Here is a 26,297-nt window from a genome sequence, read left to right on the forward strand (position 1 = left end):
CTTAATTCACTTGGCATACATTCACGACAATGAGCATTAATCTGCATATATAAACACACCAGAATGCAGTTATTACAATTTCTCACTTATATGTATTTGAGACGGCAAGGCCCACTGTTTCTAGCCTGTCCACTCTGGCCTGCATTCAACACCCAAATGCTATATTCCTAGTTCTGTCTCTTTAAAGGACTCTCCTTTTTATCCAAACTGACTGATAAACTCTTCCTGTTCCTCTTCTCTCCTGCTCTTTGATCAGTTTGGATCCTCCTTCTGCCATCCATCTTTGGTCTGGATCCCAAACTGGATCCTCCACTGACCACTTCATGGCTCCTTTATTACCTCAGACTGTTTTTGTTTAATAAAATTTGCATCCCTGTGATATTAATAGAAACCCAAGGAATCACTGTGTACAAACTTAATGTAGCCACAACCAGTTTGTTTTTGTGTCATTTTTCCTCCCCTTTCCCCTTGGTTGTACTACCAGGATTTGGGATATGTAAATTTGGTGAGGTGGGAAAGTGCAGCCCCTATAAATAGCCATGGCAGAATTTTTCTTGTGGAGATAATATGCTTTTAAACTCATTGATACAATGAGTTATCACTTTAATGAGTTGTGACTTGATGGCTCATTAGGATTCCAATATCAACATGTATTACATTCACATTTATTGTGTTTACTTCATCAATAGTGGTTTCTTTTCTGATACTGTTTTAAAATGAAGGGTTTCATTGAGTCCAATGGAATTTAGAAAAATCAAACAAAACTTACTGGAAAAATCCCCTGCTTTCTAGCATAAAAATAAAATCTTTACCCTTTGGTTTTGTTTGTATGTGTTCTAATATTTAAAGTATTTCTAAAATCTGTGAACATAATTGAATGTTTACATTGGGTGTTGTTTATATTTTTGATCTTTATTGTATAATTAAGCTTGTAAATATAACTAGTGAGCTTCCAAGTGGTATTTCCTATTTAACATGTATATATAGTAATCACTAAATTTGAAAATTAATATGAATAAATAAGAATAAAATATTACAGTCTTTGTGTACATCATATCACATCAGTCTTGATTCCCCATGTTATTTATACTTCATTAGATGAGATTTTTTGAATGTAATTGTTTTTACGTTTTAAGAAAAAAAAATAAACAGAAATGCAGAGTAGCAATAGAGGTTGCTATGACCAAAAATTATGCAGTTTAATGATGGCTCATTGGGAGGAAATGTTTGTATATAAAAGTAATTCTAGGCAATTCATTAAAGTGTATTATCACTTTCTTGACAGTATGTTTATTGTGTGGTAAGAAGAAGAACATATACCTTTTGAATTCTTAAATTATTCAAATAATACTGTTGATTTTCTGAAGTATAAATTATGATTTTAATAGAATACCATTCTTGGATCTTGAGATTTACAAGAATGCAGAAAATTGAAAACTTAATACCAGAATACATAGAAAGGAGAATAGCATTGATTCATATTTCTACCATAGCAGTTTATACCCTTTTTATGTTAAAAAGAATACTGCAAGTGACAGACTGTCAGATCCTCTAGGAAGATTACAAGTGATTGCAAGATTCTTAAAGAAGTTTCCTCTTTTGTTGATAAGTCATGGCTAGTAGTTTCCTTAAGGGCTTGATACAAGACATTCTAAGCAATGGAACTGCATTCAGAGTGGGTGCATATCAATGTATTACTATTCTTTGGAAAATACATGTTGTCCAGTCTGACAAAATATATATATTTTATAGGTAAAGGTGCTGAAAGAACAAAATTGGTGTTTATAACATGCAGTTTTGATTCTGTAGTTATTATAGACACTGCACAAACAATTGGAGGACTTTGATGGCCAACAAGGAAATCTAGGAGGTTGTTGAGTTCACATTCCATCATTTTTAATAAGGCAAACCACAAACTCAAGAGCATTTTTGCAAATGAGGCTTTACAAGTATAACCATTACTTACACTAATAATAAAAATATGTCACTTATTGTAGTATCCACAAGTTCTCCAGATATGTAAATAATTGTTGCTGTTACAGCTGTTGATCAAGATAATAATAATAATGACTTGGGATTAGGAAATGGCCTCTTAGTTGTTATTTAGGAATAATAATTGAAGTAGAACGTATGCTAATGTTGCTATTCATGGAAATATAATATAGTAATATGGATGGAAGCTGACAGAATCCTACATATTACAAACATGAAGGAGTAATTAATTTGGATGTGTGTTTGGGAATGGTATGCAATAGAGACATATAAGTTGTGCTTGACTAATCCTAGAAAAACATTATGTGGCACTGGTTTGTAAGTTATTTTACTAATTACAATCATTTATGTTATAACAAACTCTAAACATGATATTTATAGGTTTGTATTTGGGTACTTTCAGCTTAGTGAAATATTTTAAGTGGTTATTAATTAATTGAGGTGGTTGGAATACAGTGATTAAGTATCATTTCAATCTGCAGAGTATTCTATACATAATAGTTCATTTTCAGTCTGATTTGCTTTCTTTTCAGTATGTTTGGTGACATATAATTTGCTGGAGTGGCTGAATGAATTGTCTCTAATCTATATTTTTATATATAGGTTAAGTTTTTTGACACATTTCAACATTCCTGATAAACATTTCTTAGACTGTAATGTATAAATATGTTGCTTATCCATCTATGTGTCTAGCCATCTATCTATCTATCTATCTATCTATCTATCTATCTATCTATCTATCTATCTATCCACTTATTACTTTTTCCTTGCTTACTTACTTACTTCAAACCAGTAACCATAGAAATGGCAGCCTTGATTTATTTTTTTGTGATAATTTCACTGTTTTTTATAAACTCTGATGAAGTATTTTCTAAGAAAAAGCACCTAGTGGTGAAATGAAGTTATTAAAGTGTCTTACAAACCCCATTCTCATTTCAGCCCATACCCACTGACACTATTAAGAGCCTACTACAAAAACTAAAACCCTGCTCCACCTCAGCTGATAATCTTTCACCACACTACCTCAAACTGGCTGCCAACTCAATCGCCTACCTAGTCAGTATCCTTATAAATAGGTCTTTATCTGAATCAGAAGTATCTACAATATGGAAACAATCTCACATCACCCCCATCCACAAAGGAGGCAACTCTTTTGAACCATCCCATTTCCATCCTACATCCATCTTGTCACCCATATCCAAAATTCTCTAGAGAGGTATCCATCAGCAGGTAATGCAATATCTATTGCAAAACAATCTTCTAACCAAAACCCAGCATGGCTTCTGACCCTGCCACAGCACAGCTACAGCCCTATTATCCTTTACAGACACCAGAGATGTAGGACGCTATACCGCCGTAGTATTCCTTGATCTCTCCAAGGCCTTTGACACAGTGTCTCACCCCTTACTATTGAACACACTGTCTAACTTAGGCTTCCCACATAACACAGTAAAATGGTTTCAGACTACCTCAAGGATCGTAAACAAGCAGTGAAATGGTCCAATGAACTCTCACCCTTTCTCCACAACCCTACTGGAGTCCCTCAAGGCTCCATCCTCGGACCCCTACTCTTCAACATTTTCACAAATAACCTTCACACTGTCTCTCACCCTGAAACCCTCATTCAGTACGTTTATGATTCCACCATAATCTATACCACTCAATCACTACCAGAATGACTTTCAAAACCTTGACAGTCCTTTACTGTAGCGGAATCCTGGCTAAAAATGCCCAACTCTTTCTTAACCCAAAAAAGATTAAATTAGTACTCTTTCACCTCAAAAATATCTCCCCTGTCACTGATCATTTCAACATCCATGCATCTGACAGCACTGTCATAGAAACAGTGCAGAAAACAAAACTTCTAGGAGTTATCATTAACAATAAACTTTCATTCACTCCCCATATACAGCAAAATATAAAGAAAACTCATCAAAAATTGGGAATCATACATAGAAACAAACATTTATTTACTGCAGCAACGAAAACTACCCTTGCAAAAACACTTTTACTTCCAACCCTTCTTTATGGTGCCCCTATCCTAACTAAATTACAAACTTCTACCCCAAGCGAGATGGAACAGTGGTATGATAAAGTTGCAAAGTTTGCCACAAACTCTAGATATCACACACACACCACTATAAACCACTACTAGAACTAAACTGGCTTGAAATCCGAAACCAACTTGCCTTTATTCAGCTATCCACCTTGCACAACTTTATTTTCAAGCCCACTGCCTGCCCTGCACTAGTCAAGCTAGTCACACCTTACACACCAAAGCGATCCCTATGATAAGAAGACAAAAATCTCTTACCTATCCCAAAACCCACAAGAAAACCAGGTCACTCTCTGTATTCTTACTCTGTCTCTATACTATGGAATTCACTACCTCTAGCTATCAGGTCTATGCCTGGCCTAACCCATTTCAAATCCTCTAAAAAATCATCTCAAAAATACATAGCTCTGCTCCTGCATAAAGCCTACCTAATGCTCAGCTCTTTCTTCTTCTTACACACTAGCCTCATTCTCCTCTTCTGTCACATTTCACTCCCTCACAGTTTGCAAGAACCTAAAGCTGTCCTAACTCCATCTCTGTTTCTATACCTTATCCTTAAGTTACTGCTCAAGCTGTAATGTCTCTATTCTTAACTCTCTCACTATCTTTCTGCATCACTAACTTTCTGGCTATTATTTTCCTAACTGAAACCCACATCCTATTTTTTCATGTACCAGAACAGTTAATGTCATACAGTACACTACCTACATGCTACTTTTGGACACTGTCTACTCACAGGCTATGTATATGGTGAGAGTGCCTATTACTATATATGCTTTAACTCTACATAATTGTCTAAATGCAGTCATGTAACATAGTTTCTTTCAACTTATTTTTGTATAGTATTTCTAATGTCATTGTATAGTACTGGATTATACTGTATTTGTACTGTTTGTGGAGTGTTTCTCCCCGGGCTTCTGCAGAAAACGGGTTCTGTAGACCCAGTCAGACCACCCCGGTATACAAATGTCAATTAAACAAATTAATTAATTAATTAATTCATTCATTCATTCATTCATTCATTAATTAATTAAAAGACCTTTAACAAGTTTTTTTTTTCCCAGCTGTTTTCTACCCTATACATGTATGTTTTTGTGTTATTTCATTTCTTCCTTACTGGTCACCATCAGCCCCTTTTCAACCATAACCCAGTTATATGGGAACATGATATAATAATTATGCGTACAGTAAGATAAAAATAATATAACAATAAATGGGTGGAAGCTAGGAAAACTACTCAATGTAAATAATGCCCAGTGAACAAAGTATAATCTACACAGAATGGTAGGCAAAAAATGCAATGCTGAAGGTCATGTGAGTTTGAAGTCAAAATAGGTTGGGTAATGCAGAATAAAAAAAGAAAAAGAAGAGACAAAACAGAAAAACGGACTTACTATACAACCAGCAGTTCATAGCAGAAATGTGATACAAATATTTAAATCAAATTAGATATCCTTTAAGACTAATAACTGATATTTGGTTGTAACTTGTTATGCAACATAACAGCTCATATAAGAATATCTTGTCATTTCTAGAACTCGTTTTTTTGTGTGCAGTTTTCCTTAGTCTATTTTACTTGTTTAACCTTTATTTATTCAAAAATATTTATTGGTATTGACCAGCAGAAAGTCTTACTTGTTACACTATGATTTTCTCCACCATTGTATTAATGTTCTCCTTTTTCTTCACAGGTCTTCCTGAGCTTGAAAAAATGTACCTGCTTGGAATGATACTTGTCTATAACATACCTACTGAGAATGTTTCCTCTACAGCAGAAATATGATATATGGCTGAATGTATGTGATCATATTCACAGTCATAGTTTCTAATTTGAACTTACAACAGTCCAGTCCTGCTTCATAAGATTGGATCTAATAACAAACCAGTAAATAATATCAACAAATGTATCTCTATAGTAGAGGATGGAATAAGAAAATCAAATGCTACAACAATATTAACTTACCACTGCAAACCAAGGAACTCGTATCAGAGAAGTCATCTGCTGTCAACAGCGGCCTATATCCTTTATGGCACGTACAGTTGTAGCTTCCAATTGTATTGTTACAGTCGGAGTGATTACCGCAGATAGTGTTATCTTCTAAGCACTCATTTATATCTACATTTCACAGAACAAAATAGCATTTTTATTCAGTAGTAAAACAATGCACAAGTATCTCTTTGCAGTATATGAAAACTGAACAGGTATATCAATTTTCAACATTCAAAGCATGAATCAGTCACTGGTGTGTGTGTGTGTGTGTGTGTGTGTGTGTGTGTGTGTGTGTGTGTGTGTGTGTGTGTGTGTGTGTGTGTCTTTGTGAGACACACACACATACACACACACACACACACACACACATATATATATATATATATATATATATATGTATATATGTATATACATAAATATGTATACATAATATATATTTTATGTATATATATCAACTTATTCCTATTAAAATGTTCAAGGCAAATACACTAGTAACTTAATGCTATAAAACAGGTGTGTACATCACAGGCCATACAGCCCATGGAAAACATGCCCTGTTACACTGATGTGGCACTTTCTGATTCATAATCACATTAGCTGTAATGAGGAAGGATCTCAAATGTCAAGTGAGTAGAAACAAAGATTAGCTGTTCACTTCAGTGACATCCAATGTAAGAGACACATAAGTGCCATGTAACAAACACAAACATCATAATGCAATATTTACTGTTTTGGGCATTTACAGATTATTTATTAACAGGTTTTCCCCTTTCTTAGATACAAAACCCTTGAGTAAAAAGAAAAAAAAACATGAATTGTAAATTTCGGAGCTATGTATAACGTGGGCATGAATTAATATTTTTGATTTTTTTTTGTTTGTTTAAACCTTAGAAATATAGCATAACCTAAAATAAACATTTGTTGAAATCTTTGCTACATGATTCCTTGATGACTTAAATAAAATTTACTGTAATTCTCGTCTGAAGGATCCTTTAGCTAAAGCTGCTGCCTATAACTCTGCCGTAAATAATTGTATTGATAAGGCACTCCCTATCCACACTGAATATAATGATAAGTTTGAAAACAATTTTTATATAACAAGAGAGAGAAACTTTCTAATGCCTATAAGAGGTCTCATTTTACCTACCTTAAGAGTACACTTAAGCTATCAAGAAGCATATGGGAACCATTAGGAGGCTCAAAACTGAATATGAACTTAAAATAGCCAATAAAACCAAACATAACTGCATTTTTTTTTCTTTACCTATGTCAGGAAGTTATGAATTAACACACAACAGTGTTTGGAGCTAGTCCACAATGATATTATACTCTCTGACCCAAAGGAAATAGCTAATATCCTAGCTAACAAAGCTAGCGAAAATTTTACTCCACCTAGAGTTATAGCTATCCCACAGGTTTCACAATCCCGGCCACCTTTAATTACTATGGAACAACTTCCCTTAGCCCTTTCAAAAACTAAGAATTCTTCATCCATGGGCCCTGGCACCATACCAGGTTGCCTGATTATCAGTGCCAAATACGTCCTTTATGGGTGCCTACTTAAATTCTTTAAATCTTAGCTACTTCTCTGGTTACATTCCTGAAGCCTGGAAAACAGCCATTGTAATGCCATTACACAAGGATGGCCCAATCATGGGCCAAGATAACAATAGATCAGTTAGTCTCACTAGCCTTATATGTAATGATGTGAACTGCATTATTTCAGACTTTATTATTCTGGGCATTGAAAATCTTTCAACCCTTGGCCCTCATCAATTTGGCTTTACCAAAGGAAGGTTCTATTACTTTAATCTCACTTAATTTCTTTGAAAAAAGTAACTGAAGAAATGGATAGGGGTTGTGCAGCACATACATCATATCTCCACCTGGCCAAGGTCTTTGCCCCTATTTCCAAAGCAAGTATTATTGATAAACTTGTAAATCTGAATATAAATCCTTAAAATGTGCAATGGACAGCTAACTGGTTTCAAGAAAGAACCAATGTGGCTACAGTAGCCGTGCCACTTCTCAAAACAAAACAGTTACCAGTGATGGACCACAGGCCTAATTTTAAGGCCCTCTCCTATTTGGCACATATAAATTGGGTGTTGTTACTTGATCTTCAACTAACTCACAATTGCTCCAGCACAGCTTAGACCATGTTAACAATTGGTGCAAGGACAGTGGCCTCAAATTAAATGCAAAAAATTGTAGCATAGTTAACTTTGTTAAGCAAAGCAGTTACACTTACCATATAGGAGATGCACTCTCCAATCAGACACCATTGTAAGGGATCTAGGTACTCTTGTTGATAATTCCCTATCATTTGATCATCATTTCTCCACAGTAGTTTGGAAAGTCTTTTATCTGTCCCACCTGATTTCCAAAGGCATCTCCACTAGATCAAAAGAAGTCTTAATTCCACCTTACTCATGTCTTATCAGACCCATTACTGAACATAATGCATCTTTTGGAATGAATTTATCTAAAGGTATCACACCACTTGACAGACTTCTGAGATCCATAGCTGAAAAGACCCGTGGCCTCAAAAATCTTAGTAATCAGGAGATACTGGCAGCCATTTCTCTGTACTCAGTCTCTTACAGACTCCTCTGTGGAGATCTATGTCTATCCTTTCATGGCATGAAAGATCCAACCCTATTTCATCTTCTATTCCTTCGCAGAATTAATGGTGCATCAAGTATTCATTTTTTCATTTGTTACTGGCTGTCACCTGAACTTCTACTACAACTATAAGTGTTTTGAATTTTAATTTGATGATAAATTGCACTGATGAAGTTATTTGTGAATCTAGTCTGTGTCTTGTTTACATGGAATTACATTAAATAAACTGTTCTTGTGCAATTCTACCTTACCTGGAAATTTAGAGTACCGGATTTCTTGTTGGAGGTATCTATTTTTTCCATGCACATATTTACGGACCACGCATCTTCATTTTGCCAGATTATTTTGTGTGTGTGTGTGTGTGTGTGTGTGTGTGTGTGTGTGTACATATATATATATATATATATATATATATATATATATATATATATATGTGTGTGTGTTTGTGTGTGTGTACATATATGTGTGTGTGTGTGTGTGTGTGTGTGTGTGTGTGTGTGTGTGTGTGTGTGTGTGTGTGTGTGTGTACATATATATATATATATATATATATATATATATATGTGTGTGTGTGTGTGTGTATATATATATATATATATATATATGTATATATATATACATATATATATATATGGGTCTACCTGAATTAACCAAAATTGCATATGACCGACAGCGAGATAACCGACACCGGAAGATTGACAACAGAGAAGACCAACAGTTGAAAATCCCGACTCAGAGAACACCGACATGTTAAGGTAAGCATGTGATATGGACGGACGTTAGGGTCAGGGTGTAGGTAAGTTAAGTGTGTAATAGTGACGGATGTTAGGGTAGGGTGCGGGTGAGGTAAGAGTGCGATAGTGACGAACTTTAGGTTTAGAGGCGGGTTAAGTGAGTTCGGGTTAGGGTGCAGGTAAGGTAAGTGTGCGATAGTGACGGACTTAAGGGTTAGGGGCGGATTAAGTGAGTTAGGGTTAGGGTGCGGGTAAGGTAAGTGTGCGATAGTGACGGACCTTAGGGTTAGGGTTTGGGTTAAGGTTAGTGCATATATAGTTGTGTATGTAAGGTTTAGTGTAGGTTTGTAAGGTTTTTGGTGTGCTTCTGTTGTGTGTGTGTTTTTCAGGAAAGTTATTTGTTTTGTTGATTGTCGGGATTGTGGTTTGTCGGGCATGTGAAGTTTTGTGTTTTTGAACTTTTGGTTTTGTCGTGTCGGTTATTTCGTTGTTGGTGTTTTGGCGTGTCAGTGTTATCAGGTAGACCCATATATATATATATATATATATATATATATATATATATATATATATATGTATATATATATATATATATGTGTGTGTGTGTGTGTGTGTGTGTGTGTATGTGTGTGTGTGTACATACATATGTGTGTGTGTGTGTGTGTGTGTGTGTGTGTGTGTGTGTGTGTGTGTGGGGGGGGTCGGCGTTGAACTTGTAGAAGTTCGAATGTTGTGATATCGAACCCAAAAGTCCGAAATACGAAAGTAGTGAAGCCACAGCACACCGATTTTTTTCCGAGGGAAAAAATCAGTGGGCCATTTTCAGGGCTTTGCTATTTCCTCCACTGTGGTGCAATCTCAGAGTTGGTATATTTAAGTAGGGGGTGTGGGGGCACAGCCCCTCACTTTGGGGGGGGGTGAAGCCCCCCACTTTAGTTTAAGTTTAAAGTGTAAGCTTTTTTCTTTGTTACGGAACAGCGATTTTTTTTCCCTGGGAAAAAAAATCGCTGTTCTGTGTTTTCATTGTTATTGGGTTTCGAATTTTACGGTTCGATATTACAACATTTGAACTCCTGTGAGTTTGACGCTGTAATATAGACTCTTGCATGCGTGTGCACGTACATACATACATATATATATATATATATATATATATACATACATACATGTGTGTGTGAGTGCATGTGTGTGCATGTATGTGCATAAACTTAACATGAACAAAGTGCATAAATTTAACATGAATAAAGCTGTAGTTACAAATATACAACCAATTGTAATGATAAGGGATAGCACTTTCTTCTCAAATGCATACAACGTGGTGAATAAGATTGTCAGTTTTATATGCTCCCTGGGATTTATTAATGCCTACACTAAGTGTACACTGTTCTGAATGAACAGACAGCACAAGAATAACTCAGACCTTCTTCCTCCTAATTTTAGTCTTCCTACTGATTTTCTTGCAGCTTTAAATATTATAAAGGTTACCACAAAGTGTAGACTACATGTACACTTAGTGTAATCTTTCTGAATGACTAGAAAGCACAAACAATTTGGTAGGGATATTCTTGAATACAGATCGAGTACACTTTGTGTAGGCGTTAATGAATCTGGCCCAGCTGTTGCTTGAGAAGAATATAGCACTAATCATTTCAGACACTTGATCAGATACCAGTAAGTCTTAGAATGTGAATTATTAGTTACAAAATTATTTAAAAAATAACCACGCTAGAAGAACTATTGAAGTTACTCTGAGGTATAGAACAAGTATAGTAGCATGCATGGAGGATAACATATGTTGTAAACACATCAAAAAACAGATTTGGGAAAGAAAGTTGTACATGAAGAATCAAAAGATTAAATTCAGTGCGGAATGGTTCAGTGATTTGCTACACTAATTTCCCTGGCCCATCATGTGACAAAACAGTGAGCTGAAACTACTTGACTATCTGTGCGAGACAGGTATAGCCCCACTTTTCCCCCTAAACCTGTACTCTGTATATTTTTTTCATTGATGAGGTTCTTCCATGAGCTTTTTAGAAGGAGCTGATACATAAGCATTATCATTTGCAGTATTTTCAGGAAACTATGTTAATTAGTACTGCTACTTTTCTTTGTAGCTTGATTTCACTTCCATATTTTAGGTGAAGTGAGATTCAGTTGACTTTTTGTATGTAAATTTCCCTAAACAATATTCTTATATAGTGGTTAAACACTAGAACACATCTAAACTTTTCCTGAGGATTTTTCCATAATGCATTAATATAAATTCTATAAGTAATCTGATTTAAATGGAATACCATGTGTCATCTTCCTTTGTTATGCATGCAAAATAATATTTTTTTGCTTGCTGCTTCAAATGTAAAGAAATAAACATGTTCTTTCTTGTTATATCTTCTGCAATGGCAGTGATATCTAGTTGTGAAGATTTAACTCAACCACGATAGCTAAGCATGCACAGGTAATGGACAAGCTAGTGAAAATTTGACTTGATGGCTTCACCAACGTACTGTGGAATACCATTGGTTACAATAGTTTAACAGACATGTTAAAAAGCAAATCACCATTTGTTATACCCAATGCTATAACTGCTTTATTTAACCTAGTCCATAACATCTTTATTTAACATAATCACTAATGGCCACCATTATACAACAGCTGAAGAAGGCTGCATGGGAAGTGTCATTATTTAGATGCAGTAAGACAGAAACCCAAGAACCTAGAAACCAAAGTGTGTCACACAGTTTATTTATTTGTCTGATTGTTTATTTATTTGTATGTGTGTTTATGTTTTACTTACTAGGATGTCCAGTGGGATTTTAATCCATTATCTATGGTGACCTTAGGAGAAAAGTGTTAGCTATAAACTGTTCAACATGATTACAAAAGTATGAAATAGCAGAGAATACCTAGTCAAATATGAGTATAACAATAAAGACAGGTCACACACTATGTACACAAAATGAATTAGCAACTGCTTTTAGAATTGTTTACATAATATAAACATATGTACATATTTGCATTCTAAACTGAGTTTAAGATTCACACATTTCAGAAAAGAGTGTGACAGTTTAGAAGATAAATCTCTGTTTGACTTAATTTCTCAGATCAAACAATAGTTTAAGTGACCTATATATGGCCTAGCTTTTATTCTGAGATGAATGATCTGATAGGTTTGAATTACTTTACAATGGTTTCAGATATGGGACAGTGAGATTAATTATTTTTTTATTTACATATGCATTTATTTACTTCAGATTTTTAAATTAGCAGTAAACCTGAAAGTTCAAAACATTAAATGGCTGCATGAGGAGGAAATGTATTAATCTAAAATATATAAATTAGAAACCAATATGAATAAAGAAGCACACTATGAACAATACTGATAAGCAAGCTATATCTAACAAATATAGTAATGTCAGATATGTGTCTAATCTAAATATATACAGGCACACACAAATGCACACACAAACACACACACACACACACACACACACACACACACACGCACACACACACACACACACACACACACACACACACACACACACATACACACACACATATAGATATATACACACAATTTAAAATCTATAAATATGCTATAAAGTATTGCATACTTCTGACATTGCAATTTGTTGATGCTAGAAAATATGAATGGGCCTGTAAATATGTTATGAGGTCTGGTAACAAACCAATTTGTCCAGGGACATCTTTAGAAGGGGGTTAGATAAATATATTAGTGGGAGTTAAGATGGTGGGGGGTGAAAGAGTTAAAGGGAAAGGGGAGTTGGTTGGGAGGAAATGAGGTAAGAGGGGAGGGGCTTAAGGGGTTTAGGCAAGTGTGGCTGGGTAAGGGATCACATTTTGGCGTGAACTTCCTGAGGCAAGTTCATGTCCGAGACAACCTTAGGTATTCTAGGAGAACACTTAGGCCTCGGGTTAAGGGTGGATGGTGGGATAGTTGCTAGCAAGTTATTTGTACATTTTTTTTCATATCTCCCTATTGCTGATTTTGAGTGGGGTTGCTCATGGTTTGGGTGTGGGAGCAGAGTGGCTGGGATGGTGGTGGTAGTGGGGTGCATGCCGTTGAGGTGGCCTGTTCCTGGTTGTTTTGCCTTCTCTTGTTCTGAAGTGCTTTAGGACTTTTGAGTAGGGTTGCTTGTTGTTATGGCTTCTTGTTAGGGATGTGGGCAGAGTGGTTTTGATTTGTGCGGCTTGATTTTTGTCCAGTCAGTTCAGTGCTCGGGGCATGCACACCTCTGAATTTTCCATTTTTTGGAAGATGTTGTTTTCTAATGGTGCTGCAGCTGTTGTGCTTTATTTCCCTTGGCTGGGGGTGTTAGTGGCTTTTTGCCGGCTTCAAGCTAGTTACAGGGCTCCAGTTGTCACCCCACATGCATGGTGCGTTTAGCAGTGCAGCTTCTCACAGAATGGGAGAAATGTTAGGAACATGGACTATCTTGTCACCTGTATCTTGCCAAATAATGTAAGTAAGCATTTGTTTTTGGGACATGATAACTCCATAAACTGTATTATATAGTTGTTCATGCATAGTATGTACTTGTTCTCATATGAACTTAGTTACCAGTCTGTGCCCTGTATAGTTTTATATGCATTTCCCAAAGATCTTATGGTTCCACAATAAAACAAAAAGATTAAAGCTTTAAAAATCATGGAAAACAAAACCAAAAATAAATAAATAATTAAAATGAAAATGTCTCTTTTCTGTTATAAAACAATAATGTGTTAATTGTGGAAACCTCAGAGAGCGGTCATGATATGAGACATAATCCTAATTTCAAAAAAAAACACTGTGGTAGTGATTCGCCAGCTTCTATGTCATTGGTGGTGATCAGGTAATGTCTCGTGGTGGCTTGTTTTAGTTAGACTGTGGCCACTAGAGTCATGGGTGACAATTTGTGATGTTTCACTGGCTTCCAGCATACAGTTGCTCATTAAGCATACACGTTGTTACTTAACTGTTATGGGGGAAGGCGGGGTTAAAGGAAGATAAAGTAAATTTTTGGTTTTGTAGATTGGCTAAGTTCTTGCATTATTTTCATCTGTTTCTCTTGGAATGGGTTTGCAGGCAGGCCGTGGAGATTGTAATTAATGGAAAAGTTGGACATTGAGTTTTGTACATTGTATCCTTCTGAATATGCATGTTGATTGAAGTCCTGTTATTTTAGCAGTTTTCTAGCAGTAAGAACAATATTTGGCATCTCTAGGGGCTGAAATTTGTTATAATGTCAGAGTGCCCACATTTTTCCTCACATTTTGTCTGTTCTTCATAAAACCAGTAGGATGAAGGTGTCAGTTATTTAACAATTTCCTTAATAATTTTTTTTTTATTCAATTTATTACACTCTCTTCAAGATGGGTAACAGGAACCAGAACTTGACAGGGCTGGGGAAAGGTGATACTACTTGCAGTTAAATCTCAGCCTCAACAAAGTTAAACTTTTTGAAAACGACTGGGATAGGCTCATAGATTAGTACTAAGCTAACTGCCCTTGTGAGCCATTTTAAGCCTAGCCAATTATCCCCTGTGAGACTCACACGCTGCACCTTGTGTTTGTAAGGCAAACACCTTAACCATTAGGCCACCCTCTCAACCAAGGGATGGTATGGAGATTGCAGTGATCAATGGGCATGTGCATTGTTCCATTGGGGTTTTGCATTTGTTGGTAGTTGCTTCTTGACATGGTCACAGAGAGCAAGACTTTGTCACCTGTGTGGTTTACTTGTAGTGGTTGTGCTGTTGACTGCTGTGTTAGCAGCATGGTTCAGACGTGGGGAAGGTATCAGTAAAGCATTGTGGTGGAAGATGGTCAATGAAGGTACACTGGCCCTGGGTGGTTTCTTTGATGCTGATTATGTGTTTGTGGGCTATAAGAGGATGCAATATATAGAAATGGGTCATTAGAAGGGGTTAGGTGATCCTGAAAGTTGCTGCAGATATGGTATAGTGTGTTGCATTCACTAGTGTCTTCGGAGAGATGGATTACAGATAAAGTGGTTCAGCTTTTCTATAAATTGGCTTAAGTTTTCCCCATAAGTCTCTTTTCATTCTCTAGATAATCTACAAGGAGCTGAGCATAGAGCGTGGGCTGATCGTGGGAATTGTGAACCTCTGCAGCCTCTCATCATGCCGCACAGCTATCCAGGTTCACAGAGTTTCAGAATTTTGCCACATGTTTTCATTGGGGTTCTGGTGTTTTGGCTTGGTTTGTCTAGTGAGGCACTGAGTATGGCATTTCTGTGACTTTTAGGGTTGCATTGCTTTGGTTCATTTGTTCTGGATATCAGCTCGGGGCCTGGAGGCTCCACTTTGATGAGTTTTTGGAGCATCCATTTGGTTGGTTTCTCAAGAAAAAAAAGTGTTTGTGACCTAAATAACGTTAAAGTAAAATGGGAAGGGAGCTTGAGGATGGATGGATTTTTGGACTTCACATCATGCAGGCACAGCATGCCAGCACAAATCCAGTTATCTTATCACTTTTATAAGTCTATGACAGTGCATGGTGGCATGGATGCTGATCCTTGAAGTGTTCATGAGAGGTGTTCTTAAGTAAATGTCAACTTCTGGGTTTAAGCACGGGTTCATTGTCATAAAGATGGGCATGTATGAGATATAGTAATTGTCATGATGGGACCAAATTAGCAAGTAAGCCATTTATCTTAAAATTAAGAGCTTCGGTGTCTGTTTGGTTCATTCATGTTGCTGTTACTCGGTGGTAGTGTGTGGAGGGAATGGATTTTGCTGCAGGAGTAGTTTTGTCAGGGTAGGGTGGAAAGTGTGTTTCGTGGGTTGGGAGCCACCCATGAAGACTGCATGTCAGGTGAAGGAATGAGCAACTCTTATAGGTAAAGCAGCATGGATGTTGTTCGCAGGCTTAGGAATAGGCATTTGTTGCTGTGCATGCATAGTTGCTGATTTAGACATAATATCAGAAACATTTTCAGAGATAGTACTACGCTGCAGTTTGCCTCTTAATTATAATTTGTAATAGCTGCTTATTTTCTTACAAGGTCTTCTTAACAATCTGATGAAGTAAAATATCTGCAGCAGTGTCTAGTTTAGTGGAATATTAGTGTCTGTTCGATAATCATTGAGAGCAGACATTTGAGCTGCAGACTTCTTACCCTTTGGAAAATTCATGCCAATGGAAACTTGTTTTATTCATTTTCAAAGTTTGTAAAAATAATAATTAAAGAGTGATGGGTGTGTAACAGCAATGGTGGGGACATATCTTGCTGTAACATTAGTTATCCCTCAGCTTTCTAAGTTTATAAAGCGCAATGCTTTAGAAATTGTCCCTATATTGGGTCTTTGTCCCACTGTTACTTATAGCTTTGTGGAGACATTCCCCCGGTGAAAGTGAGAGGGATGACTGGCATGTAATTTATTGCTTTTTGCAGTAAAGTGGATATTGTTGCCCTGAGATAGCAGAAGAGGGAGATTTAAGCTCATTAATGAGGCCCTTCTTTAAACTTTGGGGTTTTCCATTTGGGGTTCTCATATTTGACAGATATAATGTAGACAATAAGAGGGGTCATAGTGATAAGGTGTTTGCTGCATAGACACAAGGGGAAAGGTTGAGGTCCATCGTTGTTTCAGTTCTGGTAAAGGAAAGGTAATTAATCTGTTTAATTTTTCCAGATTGCGAAGGTGCGGAATTGAGTGGCCTGCAGTTGGTGACATGAAGGAAGAGGATTCAGAAGTGATAAAGCCTGTTTCAATGGATGCCCTGGTTGCACGGGTGGTGCACAATGAAGTCAGAGATGGGTGAGCGCTGAGTGAACAGCAGTCAGTGCCCTGATGAAATGGCTTTGGAAGGTAATGAATTCTTCTTGTGTGGATTTTGATTGTTGGAATGGTGCACAATGGGGTTGCAGGGGGAGGTATGTTTGGGACAAGGTAATGCAGGGCTGGGGGTTGTTTATAGGGAGTTTGAGGTTTACAGGTGGGTAGAATCACAACAATCATAGGAGCATAGGAAGCTATGAGGTTAGTGGTTTTAGGGCCTCATAGGCTAGACAAGTTCAATTTCTTATTTCCACATACTGCTCCTATTGTCCTTCGAGGGACGTGGGTGGAACCCTGTGGTGGATTTACAGTCACCCATCCAGTTGTTTTGGTACAGGGAGAAGGAGGTTTTAATATATATTTATGAGCCAGGTGTTTTGTTTCAAATGTGGCTTTTTCAGGGAGTTATGGGTTACTGAAGTTGCAGGTCAGCCAGTTTAAGTGGGTTGCTTGGGTAGGAGTTAATAAGCTGGTATAGATTACTGTTGTGTTGCCTTTGGTTTAATTCACTGGGATGGCCCTTGGGGCAGATAGGTAGGGTTAGTCATGGGGAGTTGCATTTTGTTTGCACATTTTATAGGAGGTGTGGGTTTGGGGGGGCATAATTTGGGGGGGTTGTTTGTGGTTTGGTGGATGAGAGGACACAGGGACAATTGGGGATGCTGTGTATTTGAAGTTTCAATTTATCATTGACTAGGTTTAGCGGGTGTTGGAAATTAGGGTTCACTTCAATTGTGTAAGATGGCAGTGGAGTGGGTTGTGTTGTCTGTTTGTGATTTGCGAAGGTGTATCATATTGCATTAAGGTTAAAGGTTTGCTGCAGGAGTTTGGGCCGCCTCTTTATAAGTCAAACATATGGTAGGGCAAGGTTAGCTTACTTAAATGTGGGTGGGTCTATACGGTTTCAGTGAACACTTAAAATAGCGAATTCTGTTTAATATACCCAATAAAGTCGAAATCCCTAAATCTCAACACACGGAACAACGATTTTTCCATAACAAAAAAAAAAATCCAAACGCAAAATAAAAAGGGGGGGGCTTCACCCCTCACACCTCCCAATGTGGTGGGCTGTGCCCCCCACACCCCCTACTTAAATATACAAACTCTGGGATCGTACTACAGTGGAGGAAATGGCAAAGTTCTGAACACGGCCTAGTGATTTTTTCCCTGGGAAAAAAATCGCTGTTCCACGTGTTCAGGATTTAGGGATTTTGACTTAATTGGCTCGATTAAACAGCGTTCGCTATTATAAGCATTTGCTAAAATAATATAGACCCGATGTGGGTTACAGAGGTTGGTGGCATGAATTTTGATGGAAAGAATTAGGGCCGGATTCACGAAGGCTTGCACGGAGTCTTAGAGTAGAGTAAGACTCCATGCAGCCAACATGTCCGCCGAGCGATCCAGGAACAGCCGGTAGGGGCGTGCAACTGAGATCTCTAAACTAGTCCTACACGGACAGGGCTGGGATATGCAAATTACCTCAATTGCAGGCGAAAGCTATGCAAATGAGGTAAATTTGCGATCCAGGAAACCCGAACCTGTCCGAGTAGGAGTAGTGTTACTTGCAGAAACGTACTTAGTTGATAACTGAGTACGGTTCTGCAAATAGCAAAACGGAGCCATGTCAGCTGGAAATAAAGCATGCATGTACAGGAGGAAACATGCCAATGGCCAAAAATATGGCCATTGGCAACGGGAAGGGATGCAAATTAAAAATAAAATAACTTTTTTTTATCCCGATCTCCGGGGTTTAACCGTAGTGCAGCGCTGCGCAAACGCGTTGCATCCTAAAAAAGCAGAAAATTAAAAATTAAGATACACAAATGTGGATTTTATAGCTAAAAAGAATTTACAATGCAAGGGAATGGCAGGCTGAAGACAACATGGCCACCCAGTAGAGGTTGCTAAGGGGGGAAGCTCAGTCTAAGAGATGTAACTAAGCATTAGTAGGCAATCCTATGCAAATGAGAGTTAGGATAGTGAATTGCAAGTTTACATAGCAAATGAGCACAGTCAGTGGAGTGTAGGAGTAGGATAAGGGGAGTAACAGAGTAGAAGATAGGTGACATCACAAGGGGGTATGTATGAAAGGAGTGAAGCTCATTGGAGCAGAGTGTCATGTGTCAGCTTACATTTACATAATAGTGAAAGAGGTGTGTCAACAGGTAGGCCAGGTAAAGTCAAGAAATCGAAGGTGTATGCCGTGGATAACACCAAGGTTTCTTGCTGAGCGTGAATGCGCAGTAAACCCGAGTAAGACAGTGTGCGTGCGTGTAACTGTGTGTGCGCACGTATAAGCTTGAGTAAACATATGTAAGGCTGTGTAAACAGTTGTAAGCACGTTTGCGCTGGTGTGCGCGCGTTTTAACAAGAATAAGCAAGTTTTAGTCCATGCAAGCATGTGTGCATGCGTGTTAGCTGCCGTGCACGTGTTTGCACTTGTGTGTGCGGCACTCCCCCCCCCCCCCCTGAGGAAACAGAAAGGAAAAAGGAAGCACACCAAATAGTGGAAGTTACCAGGGAATACTAGCAGAGCTAGCAGGTGAAAACAGTCAGAATCAGGCAACTACCCAGGCAGAACACTAGCCCAGCCCAGCCCAGCACTTAAAACTCTGCAAACAACAGTCCATTATGTTTCTCTTAAGAGACACTGCAACACTGCAGTAAGCTAATAGAAGTGAAAACTAAAAAAGCTTTACTGAGATAAAAAATGTCAGGGGCTGCCATTGCTGTTATAAGGCAACATATGCAACATGCAGAAGGTGGTGATAATGCAAATGCTGCTGGACAACCCACAGTGAGGAGACAGAGAAGAGTGTACAGGCCCAGGGTTACCTACCAGGGGCTACATGAGCTGGAGATAGTGGAATGCTATAGAGTGAACAGAGACCTCCTGCAGCAAATTGTTGAGCTGTGCAGGCCACGCCTCACACACAGAGACAACAGAGGGGAACCCATCCCAGTGGAAACTAAGGTAGGTGTTGGCCAAAGAATATTAGCAACAGGTACCTTCCAGAGACCAACTGGTGATATGATGGGGATATCACAGGCATCAGCATCCAGGGTACTGCAACAGTTCCTGGATGCCATGTCAGCACATGTCGGTGATCATGTATATTTCCCCAATTCCCATGAGGTATTGGCTAGCAATATGCATCTCTTCCAGCAAATAGCGGAATACCCTGAGGTAGTGGGTGCAATAGATTGCACGCACATATGCATCAAAGCACCAGCCGGTGAGCGGGGTAGGGTCTACTGCAACCGCAAGGGCTTCCCCTCCATCAACTGCCAGGTCATGTGTGATGCCCAGGGCATAATACTGAATGTGTGTGCTGGCTGCCCTGGAAGCTACCATGATTCCCATATCTGGCATCTGATGCAGCTGTACCAGACATTTGCCAATGGGGACATCCCACATGGTCACCTAGTGAGGGATGCTGGCTATGCACTGGAGCCGTGGCTGATGACACCCATCAGAAACGCACACACACCTGAACAGGAACGCCATAATGAGGCACATGCACAAACATGAAATGTAATCGAGCATGTGTTTGGGCTGCTCAAGTCACGGTTCCAGTGCCTGGACACATCTGGTGGAGCCTTGCAGTACTCACCAACTACATATACCCAAATTGTCATGGTATGTGCTATGCTACATAATATAATCCTGCGAAAACAGCTGCAGCAGGACCAGCATAGGCCTGGGCCAAACAGCCCCCCACCATTGCCAAGGCCATCACAGGCAGAGCGTGACTCGGAGGAGGAACAACCTGAGCCTGCCCCAGTAGGCAGAAGGAGGCGTGCCCAGTATGCTTTGGCCTTGGCAAAGAGGCAACGCATAGCACATACACTGGCTCAGTAGGAACTCTGGAAATGATACCTCTCTCTGACTCGCACATATAGTAAAAGGGATGCTTAAGTTGACACTACCTGCTTTCAAACATGTATAGGGAGTGTAGTACGTGCATCCGAAATAGGCAGCCCTGCATCAACACCTGAGGCATGATTGCCATGTGTTAAGCAATATAAAGCAGTGCTAAACAGCATTTACAATTATGAAGTATATGTAAACAAAATCGCACACACCAACTACTACAAATGTGGTCAATGTAGAGTAATATTGGCCAATGTCCAGCAATGATGGTTAATATTGAGCAGTGTTGGACAAGCTGGGTCTAGGTAGGGCATAGCTGAACAAAAGCCAACATGCTCATATTTGCTCTACTGGCCCCTAAGCAGTCTGGTCTGCTCAGTATGAAAATATAAGCGGCGATGGGCCTCAAACCCAGGATACTGTGCACTATAGTCATAGTACTGAACCACTAAACCATGACAGTATTGCACTGGTTAGCCTGTATGAAGAAATGTTGATAAGTCTATGCAAAGTATTTCTTGGAAACCCTGCAGGCACAGCATAATCCCTGTCGAGTTATAACACAAAGGTGAGTCCTGCAGTAAGAATAGAACCTGACTTTCAACACACACAGTACAAATGTTAATATTGGACATGAAGACATACATCAACAAATGTAGTGGACCTCAGACAGCAACATACTGAAAGGTCACACTGGGCATGCTCACACACTTGAATACATGAGACAAATGTCAGGCAACAGAACACTGACAGTCTGAACTGGGCATGCTCACACACTTAGGCCATGTTGGAGTACAGCATTGGTCCACACATAGCAGGCAGTTGCATGTGTTAACCCAGGAACCTCTCACTACCCAGCAATCTGCCCTGTGCACACACTGATATGACAACAGACACGTAAATAATATAGTGGAACCCTGGCATAAGCAAAAATGTTCTGCAGATACCTAAGCGGTTCATAGAAAGTGTGAAAGCAAATATGATATAAACCTGCAAACAGCATCAGCAATAAACAGTTTGCATCATGAAAATTATCATAGGTTCAGAGGTTGATACTAGGCTATCTGCCCTAGGGCATGTACAAGCATAGCCAGAGTGTGTTTGGCTTCTGCAACCCAGTCTAATCAGAACACTATGCCTCTGAATAGTAGGTCACACAAGATAGCCCATTCATGTTGAGTGTATTGTGCCTCTGACTAGCAGGGACCCAGAAGATATCCCATGGGTAAACATGTGATCACCCATCCACATGTCAAGATGTCACCTGTAGGTGGTCAGTGGGTGGCTCTGCCTATGCAAAACCGGGACTACACTCCGGAGTGAGTGGAGGCATTCTGATAATAATCTGTCCCCCAAGCATGTCCTTTTAACATCAGTGCTGAGGTATATGTCCCTGGAGTGTGTAGCTCCAAGGGAGTCGGATATCCTGAGGTGGAGCATGTCTAGTAAGTCTGGGTCAGATATTGCCTGCAACTACAGGCACACAACACTTCCGTGTAGGTGGTAAGTGACTGAGTATAGCTGGAGTTACTGTATCGGAACTGTGCAGGGCATTTGTGTGAGTCCCTACATCTGCTCAATGAGTAACATTTGTGGCCATTACAGTTGCTGCAGGTGTCAGGTAAGGTACATCCCAAATGTGGCATAGTAACCAAGCATGGTTGTGAAGAGTATAGGGGCACAATGACCACACGTGATCAACATGTGAAACCATGTGGGAAATGGTAGGCTATCTAGACGGACTGTCTAACCACTATGGCAATAGGATTGTCAAAGGCGAGAGTACGAACAGGTTGTGTCCCCAAAACCATAACAACCCCTACTGTATATAATGGATTACAACCTATGTGGTAATGTGTGGGCATTTTGTCATCCTCAAAGGGGATGACTATGCAACTAATGGCATGTAGCCATGGGCCATGGCTCAGGCACCATTCAACCTATCTCTGTGAGACTCTGTATGAGTATGCATGTGCCAGCAGGAGAGCTGATTATGGCAACCAGTTTGCAGTCATCTGCGAACATGGGCAGCCATATCCCTCCTGTGATAGCCTGTACATCACACAAATATATACTGAACAAGAGAGGTCCCAGGACTGAGCCTTGTGGGATGCCATGTGTAACTGGTGTATAGTCAGACATGGCACCTGCAACACCGAGCATGTGGGTGCTATCCTTGATCCAGGTAGCAATCCATCGTGTCAGATATGTGTCGATATTGATGCTGGTGAGCCTCTGCATAATGGCAGAGCGGGGTATTGTGTTGATGGGTTGTGCAAGGTCCAGGCAGGCTGTGTAGACAACCGTCCCAACACTGATGGACCTGGTAACTGTTGAAAGAATATGAACAGATCCAACAGGCAAGATCTGCCCACAACAATGCTGTAATGTGTAGGACCCAGTGTCTGTAGGTTTCCCATGTCTATGTGCATGAGTCCCATTACAATACACCCCATAGCTTTGCAGAACAGGCTAATTAGCCTTTTAGGCCGAAATTCCCTGTGGTCTGTTGTGGCAGTATTCAGTGGAGCGGGACCACTATCGCTGTACGCCATTCCGTGGGTATATATCCTGCAGTAACTCTTATGTCGAACAGTGATGTAATGTGAGTGTTATGTCTGTCATGAAGGTTGTGTACGACACAGGCCGGGACACCGTCTGGTCCCATTGATGCTGTGTTGTCCGCTGTGGGGAGGGCAGCACTCACCTGTTTACTCGTGATGTCTGGGAGGTTACACTCTGTTGGTATGGACAGTACCACCTTAGGGGGGATGTGGGGGACACATCTGCATTGAACCTGTTTGCCAGGATGATGGCAATGTCAGTGGGTTCAGGGTATGTTTAGTCAGTATGCAGTAACACACAGCATATCAGTGAGTGCCCAGCCAGGTACCTGAATCGACTTGAAGAAGGCCTTGTGAGTGTCTGACGTGTCTGGTGCAATTGTCCGTTAGAAGCGTGCCTGACACAATTACCCAAGTGATTGTAGCTGTCTGCTAGCACAGATCACAGATGCCTTCCCTGTCTGGGATTGTGCTCTATCTATCTACAATTCCAGTCTCACATAGACCTACCACGACAACAAACCAAACACATAAACACACAAAAACATACTCGGAGGCTCTAAATAAAAATCTGCCTAAGCAGCAGAGACCTACAAAGCAGACACCCAAGCAACCGCTACCCCAAAACAAAACACGTGCAACACATAGCTCACAAAGCCAGTGTGCCGAACAGTCACAGCACTTAAGGCTAAACAATACACTTGTAATAGGTGACTCTATCGTCAGGCACACTGACGTCCCGCTCACCAGGCTGAACAAGGAGAAGGTCACGGTGAGCTGCCTGTCGGGCGGTAGGATCCGCCACATAACACAAGCACTCAGGTCACTCCAAGGCAAGTAGAAATATGACTCAGTCATTGTCCATGCTGGTGTGAATGACCTGGGACGTACCTCCCTGGACTACATGAAAAGAGACATAGAGGAGCTCTCTGAGCATGTAGCCTAGACCGGTATGACCCTGACCTTGAGTAGCATCTTACCCTCACCAAGAATGATGCCACAATATGAAGACAAGATGATCAATTTCAACAATTGGCTTAAGTGTTGGTGTCATTCAAAGGGGATCCAATGCCTGTCAGCCTGGGATGATATGCTCGACAAGCCACGATGCTTCGCTAGGGACGGCTTGCACCTGTCACCCCTGGGCTTTTGGATATTGGCAAAGGCTCTTGCTACCCCCATAGTGCCTTTTTTAGGCAAGGCTCAAAAGACAAACCCACCTCCATAGGTATCACAAGGGATAAGAAACTAAGAGTAATGCTACTCAACGCCAGAAGTCTAAACCTCAAGATGCATGCACTCGAAACTCTCCTTAGCATGGAGAACATCGATATCTGTGCAGTAACAGAAACCTGGTTCAAGGCTCCCAAGAGCACCCCAGCACTACCAGGTTATACCTCATACCATGCTTTTTGGCCCCAAAACTTGGACCGAACCACAAAAGGAGGGGAGTATCAATATTCCAAAGATACCCACACCTCCAGGTTGGTGGCACAGCACGAAGCATCAGAGACTATCCATGTGCAACTAACTGTTGGTAAAACTGCCTTCCAGTTTATAGCCTGCTACAGACCACCCTCCCAAACACAGGAACCCCACTTGGCCTTCCTGAGAATACTGGAAAATATGAAGGTCTCTCCAAACACCATTATATTGGGCGACTTCAACTACCCAAACATAGACTGGGAGCATTACTCTAGCTCCAACACCCTAGCCCAAAGGTTCCTAGAATTTATAAACTCAAATGCTATGGAACAACTTGTTACCACTCCCACAAGAGGGGAAAACATACTGGACCTGATCATCACCAACATGGGGACACTATGCTCCAGACCAGAAGTGTATCCCTCACTGGTAAGATCAGACCATAAACTAATCTCACTGGATATTCACATCCCGACCCCACCCCTGCCCAAAAACCACAGTGAAAAACTTCTCTAAAGCAAATTTCACATGCCTCAAAACCGAGGAAATCCTTCAAAGCCCCGGCCTGTGGAAAATACGGCCCAGACTGCAGAATCCTTTATAAACGCATTCTATGAACACCTTCAGGAATGCATGGATCATGTAATCCCAAATAAAACCAAGAACCAATCCTCCAAAGGCAGGCGTCCTGTCTAGTGGACCCCAGCCATAAACAAACTATACAATAGAAAGAAAGCTACTACATGATAGAGCAAAATCCCAAAAGGGAAGGCATCTCTGATCAGTATTAGCAAAAACTACGGCACTCATAAAATCGTCTAAGGCCAGCTTCGGAGAAAAATTGCACAGGACACTAAGGATAATCACAAGGCTTTCTTTAGTTATGTTAGGAACCTGGGTGGGATTTCCCAGATATGCTCAGAATTAGTCCAAAATGACAAAAATACACCGAGCCCACAGACATTACCAACATCCTAGCTGACAGGTTCAGTGCAAACTTCTCCCCATCTCCCCACCAAAGGGCAAATATCTTTCCCAACAGAGTGCTGCCCCCTGACATCTCAGATGCTCAGGTAAGAGCTGCCCTCCAAAGCAAAAACACAGCATCAATGGGACCAGATGGTGTCCCGGCTGCGCCCTACATGAACTCCAAGAAGAGCTAAACCCAAACATAAAACTACTGTTCAATCTTAGCCTTACTACAGGATATGTACCCAAAGAGTGG

At 39.9% G+C, this 26,297-nt stretch overlaps 1 protein-coding gene across 1 annotated transcript in view; it reads right to left on the minus strand.

Moving 5' to 3' along the window:
- The window catches only part of LOC122812125 (adhesion G protein-coupled receptor E1-like), a gene marked incomplete in the record, with an annotated part of 2,110,064 nt that overhangs the window by 725,626 nt on the left and 1,358,141 nt on the right, over window positions 1–26,297 (minus strand). Inside the window, 1 exon segment of the mRNA XM_044084415.1 lies at window positions 6,012–6,164. Coding sequence (XP_043940350.1) covers window positions 6,012–6,164 — 153 coding nt within the window.

The sequence above is a fragment of the Protopterus annectens genome, chromosome 9.part0, assembly GCF_019279795.1.
Source record: "Protopterus annectens isolate FY-2018-M chromosome 9.part0, PAN1.0, whole genome shotgun sequence".
Taxonomy (NCBI): Eukaryota; Metazoa; Chordata; order Ceratodontiformes; family Protopteridae; genus Protopterus; species Protopterus annectens.